The sequence below is a fragment of the Egretta garzetta genome, unplaced genomic scaffold, assembly GCF_000687185.1.
Source record: "Egretta garzetta isolate BGI_Z169 unplaced genomic scaffold, ASM68718v1 scaffold97, whole genome shotgun sequence".
Lineage (NCBI taxonomy): Eukaryota > Metazoa > Chordata > Aves > Pelecaniformes > Ardeidae > Egretta > Egretta garzetta.
The window spans coordinates 616801-622564 of NW_009260135.1; the positions used below are offsets into that span (position 1 = coordinate 616801).

Consider the following 5764-nt stretch of genomic DNA (forward strand, 5'->3'; position numbering starts at 1 on the left):
TGTTTGGCTTTAGGAAAGGCCATGTAAACCTTTCGAAATTTCTGGATTTGCCACAAAACAGAATTTTTCATCCTCAGATCAAACCTGTCATCATTTACCTGTAGTAAACTTACCAGATTTGTCAACTTGCTTGGGAATGATTTGTCAGCATGTTTTTTCAACTAACAGAGCAGAACTCAGGGCAGACCATCAGTAGCTGAATGGTTACATTTCTGTATGTTGGGGGTTTTGGAGGTAGGCAGAAAACTTAAGTCTCCTCTTTTGTTACATTTTTTGATAATTTAAAGTTTGTCAAACTTTGTCCTTGAACTGTACTTTTTTTTTCCTTCTAAGAGCGATGACTCTGAAGATGATGAACCTTGTGCAATAAGTAATAAATGGACTTATGAGAGATGCAGTCAGAGATGGTCTCGTATCGAGAGCCTAGAAGGTTTCCCAGGAGAGGAGGGTGCTAGCGCATCAGTCCCAGGCAGTAAAAGAGCGTCAGCAATGAGGCTGCTGTCTTTCTGGATCATGGGGAGAAACATGATGTGTCCTCCATTCACAGTACTAGCAGTGGTGACAGTGACATCGTTAGCTTCCCAAAACCTTTCGAAGATGTGGAAACCAGCACGAATTCCTCAAGATGTTCCTCAGTTAAGGTGGCTTCACTGGACTCTACCTTTAGTTGTTCTCCTCCCCCCAGTGAATTTTTAAATAACATCAGTGAGGAGAAGCTTTTGGATAAATCACCATATAAAAAGAGGAAGAGCCTTCTAAAGAAAATGGAGAAGTTGCACTTAAGGAGCTGCAACTTAAGGAGTGGTCAGTCAAAGGCCAAACCCATAATAAGTGAACCTGTTCTTCTGGAAGGACTCAATGAAGAGAAGATGAAGATGCTGAACTGTGTAAATATTTCTGACCTCTCTGGCATCCAACCAAAGAACAATTCTTCCTTTTCTCCCCAGAGTTACAATAGCAGCAATCAGTCTGAAAATAGCAGCACAGTGAGCACTCCAAGTCCTGTTATAAAACCACGAGGCCACTATGAAGGAAGGGGGGTGTATGCAGAGGATTTGGATTCTAGCAAGCTCTTGCTGTGGAATGATCTATCTCAGCAAAACCTAAAAAATGACACAAAGTTACAAAGGAACCAGATGTTTCAAATACCACAAGGCCATAAACCTGGCACTTTCCCCAAAGCACTTACAAACAGTTCCCTGTCTCCTATAGACAACTCTTCCATCAACTGGAGAACTGGGAGTTTTCATGGGTGCAGAAGAAGCCAGAGCAGAAGCAATTCCAAGGACTCCAAAGCCCTCAGGGGCCCCCTTTCATGCACAGATAACAGGCTAAGTGTATATGACAACATGCCCAATATTGAACTTGATAAATTGGAGGCAATAGAAGTTGGTGATGATGATGTTTTTACAGAACTAAACAATGTTATAGAAGATGTCAATGGTCTCAAAAAGTTGGTTGATCAGTGGACAGAGAAGTTGTCAGATGATGGAGAGTTGGACTTTGCCAGTGATTTGACTTCTTTGTATCCATCTTCACCTAAAGAAATCTGTCTTGAAACAGAGGGCTCAACAGCAGACCTTCCAGCCACCAAGGGAGAGAGCAGCTGTGAACTAGACAAGGAGACCAGTTCTGCAGACCTGGCATACCCGACAGGCTCTAAAAATACCAACAGGTCAGCCATCCTTGGGTTTCCCTAGTAGACTGCCCGTTGGGAACCTTTCCCCATTGATTCTCTCCACTCAAAATGTAATTGCTTTTCCAGAACAAAGTATTCTTCAGTAATTCTGTGCTGGGCAGCAGGGTCTGCACCGCTGGTGATAGGTACTGCTGGTCTGTGGGCACGCTGGTATCTACATCTGCTCTGACCTCTGTGGAAAGTAGGGCACTCACGATCTGCAGGGGCGCTCTCGATCTGCAGGAGCGCTTAGATGTTTGGAATCAGACTTTATGGCTGGCTTGCTGCAATTCTTATTGAAACATTTTGTATTGCCAGAGTACCTTCTGGCTGAGAAGTACCTTGTTTAAATGCAACTAGCCATGTGGTGTTTGGGAACGGCAGCTCAGTTAGAGTCTGGGGTGCTTCACAGGTGCAGGCAGAAAACTAACCGGGACAATGGGGATAGTCCAAAGCTTAAACAATATTTATCCCGTAGGCCCAGGAAGCAACACAGGTCTGTGGAAGAGAGCGTGAACTTGGAAAGCCTTTCTGTCCAGGCTGATGATAGCCAGTCAGCTGCCCAGCTAGCCCGGACACAAAAGCTGGCTTTGTTGAAACTCACTGCTTTAATGGACAGATACTCCCCTTCCAGTAAGCAGGGCTGGAACTGGTAAGTTGTCTAATATTAAAGCAACCTGTGTTGGAAAGAGAGGATTTGATGTAAGCAGGTGGATTTCCTTGACTGCACAGATTACACGTCTTCAAGATGAGGAATTTCATCCTGTTAAATCGCTGGCAGTTCTGTGGTTATTTCAGTGGCTCCAGGATTGCCTCTGGATGGCACTTTTGCTCCTCGACGGTGGTCATGTTGTTACTGATTTTAAAGCACGTTATTGTTTCCTCTTTAAATTTGCCCATTTGCAGGACTTTGTGCAGAGGTCTTTCACAGAGATTGCAGGACCTGAGCTGAGAGCTGGCTGGGCTGAGAATCCATCTTTTCAGCATCAAGTCCCAATTTGAACAAAAAACCAAAATTACAAAGTCATTCATAGGACTTAAAAATGGCAGTCAGGTGATAGGGGTCAGGTGATTGAATATAGAAAGAAGTGAAAAAAGCCTGCAGTGTCTTAAAGGGATGGAACATATTTCACATGAAGATGCTTTCCTGTAGTTGCCCTTAATGATTTTCTCTCTATTTTATGATGCTATGTGTGCAGGGATGTGGCAGAATTTGGGGATGTGGCAGGTATAACTAAATCCTTTCCCATGCATGTAACTAAAGTAGTGAGCGGAACTGTGCTGGAGAGCTAATAAGTTGGATGCACTGTTTTTTGTTTTCAGGACTATACCAAAGTTCATTAAAAAATTAAAAGCCTCGGACTACAAGGACAAAAATGTGTTTGGGGTTCCTTTGCTTCTGAATGTTCAGCGAACAAGCCAGCCACTGCCTCGCGGCATACTGCAAGCCCTGGACTACCTAAGAAGCCACTTTCTTGACCAGGTATGAACTTGAGGCAGCCCAGAGCACCTCTGCTCCGTGAGCGGATCTGCTCCAGGGAACCAGTCTCTGCTTCCAGCTTTTGTGAGGGACTTTCTTGCCTCCTAAGGCTCTGAACAGGCAGGAAGGTCTGAGCAGCTGGCCTGCGAGGAAATACCAGTGTTGGTTCCTTCTGGGAACGCCTTGAGTCCTGTATTATTTTTGTGCCTTGCCTCACTGAAATCATCTGCAGTCAGTTCTCTTGGTGCGAGCAGTCAAGCTGTCCTCTCCTGGTGAGGCAGCACATCTCTGCTCCTTTGGGAAGTAAAGGATGTTTGTTTGCTCCAGCATGGACATCAATGTACGTTTGCTTTTGGCTGAAAGTCAGGCATGGTTTGCCTCTACCCCACGGTGTTGTTACTCCCTCTGTTCCGTGGTTGCTGGTAGTGCCAGAGCTAATGTGATAATTAATCTTGTTCCAGCTGAAATGTACCACTAAGCAGAAATAAAACGTATCAGAGCAGTGCCTGTAACATCTTTTCTTTGGATCTCAAATCTTTATTTATCTGCTAAGTGGAGATGTGTGCATGGCAGTGAAAGTGCGTGTTGCATATGCTATCTCTGTAGCATAGGTGCAGAAATAAGAGACACCGTGACACGAGACATATTAGTTACATAAAGGGCTTTCTTTTTTCTGTGCTTTGCAATCATATAAGGGTCTAATATTATGCCAACATACAAAAATGTGTGTATCCTGTGAAGTTGCAAGGCAGTTTGGTGCCACATACTGGAGTGCGAGCAGTCAGTCTCTTATGAAGGCAGTGTGTTTCATTCTGAGGTCGTGGCATCTATTCAGTTAATATAAATAAACTGATGAATGTAAACACTGTCTCAGCAGAAGCTTTGCTGAGATCGAGTTCATGGGAAACTTCTAAATCCAGGGTTTATCTGAAACTAGGTTGGCATTCATATTAAAAATAAAACCATAATTTCCCTCAGAATGGCAATTGCTCTTTGCCAAGCTGTAGACCTCTATTAGATGTATCAGACATATCAGATGTTGAACCTGAACCTTGTGGCACTCTCAGTCTGAGTTTGTTTGCTCCAGCATGGACATCAATGTACATTTGCTTTTGGCTGAAAGTCAGGCATGGTTTGCCTGGGAGGCATATCCACACTGCTTCTAATGATAGAAAAATATTTTGGTGTTAGATTGCGCGACCATAGGGCCTTAGCTATGAAAAAGGAAGTGAAGGATCAAGTATTTGCCAGAGATTTGATTTCTGATGAGTCCTCTCTTTGTCTTTAATATTTTCTTTCACCTGTAGGTTGGCCTGTTCCGAAAATCCGGTGTTAAATCCAGGATTCTGACTTTAAGAGAAATGAATGAAACCAACCCAAACAACGTATGCTATGAAGGGCAGTCAGCATTTGATGTGGCCGATATGGTGAAGCAGTATTTCCGAGACCTTCCCGAGCCTATATTTACTAGCAGGCTCTGTGAATCCTTCCTCCACATCTACCAATGTAGGTCGCAGAAGCTATAGTTTCTCAGTTCCTTGAATATCTCAATATTCAGCTGTACAAGGCAGTGGCCAGACTAGGGCTAGTGCTACATCCCCTTGTAGTCAGAGGGGACAAGTCAGGCAGGACATTTCTGAAAAGATGAGTTCATTGTGGCTCTAGACTTAAGAGCTTCACATCTGCATCCTACGGGTGAGCTATTTTCTGTCATTGTGCCTTTTCTGTTCTTTGAACAGTCCTCCTAAACTGTGTTTTTAAAGAGTCATTTCCTTATGCAACGTTAAGAAAGAATCCAGTCCCCTTGTCCATGGTATGAAGTAGCTCCCTGTGCAAGAAGTCACGTAATATTGATGAAATTTCTTTATCAAGGTGCCCAAGCATGGCTGCTGTGAAACAGCATCTTTGCCTAGAAACATCAGCAACTTTCTGCCTGTGCTATCACTGTTGCTATCCTTGAGACTCAACAAAAGAAGGAAACATGAAGCTGAAATCTAGCATTGAATATAGTTTTAAACAGGTTCCATCTCCAGTACTTGGCCCTCGAGGAATTCGCTTTCAAAAAGCTGCTGGGCCGGGCAAGGAACTTGCTGTAGGACTTATGATGATGTTGCTACAGGCAAGTTTCTTCTTTTGAGAAAAGGTTTTGGAAGTCAAAATATGGGATTTCTGAGTGGCCTGGCTTTCAGCCTGTTTTATGGGACTTTTATTGACAGGAGTACATGAGTTGCTGCTGTCCTCTGTATGGAGCAGGTTCATGAAAGTTTGGTTGGGTTTTATTTTCTAACCTGTCAGGCTTTTAGAATTTTGTCTGAAAACTGTTGATTTGTTTGAAGCAAGATTTCTTTTTGCACCCGCAAATCCTTTTTGTGGGGAGGTTCCACAATCCCTATATCCAATGGATGTGGAAGCGTTTTCTCCCCTCAATTATAACCTGGCCACTGCCCACCTCCCGGCTCTTCTTTCGGGATAGAAACAGCAAATGACTGAATTCTGCTCTCCCTACTCGCCCATTTTGTGCCACATGTGCCTTGAGCAAGTACCCAGATTAAATTACTATCTCTTGGAGCTAAGAAATGTGCTGCTTTCACCAAGAAGCGTGTTTT

At 43.7% G+C, this 5764-nt stretch overlaps 1 protein-coding gene across 1 annotated transcript in view; it reads left to right on the forward strand.

Moving 5' to 3' along the window:
• Nucleotides 1-5764, forward strand: part of LOC104128761 (rho GTPase-activating protein 7-like) — a 14300-nt gene that overhangs the window by 5072 nt on the left and 3464 nt on the right. Inside the window, 5 exon segments of the mRNA XM_035897039.1 lie at nt 334-472; nt 475-1675; nt 2157-2330; nt 3002-3161; nt 4466-4664. Coding sequence (XP_035752932.1) covers nt 334-472; nt 475-1675; nt 2157-2330; nt 3002-3161; nt 4466-4664 — 1873 coding nt within the window.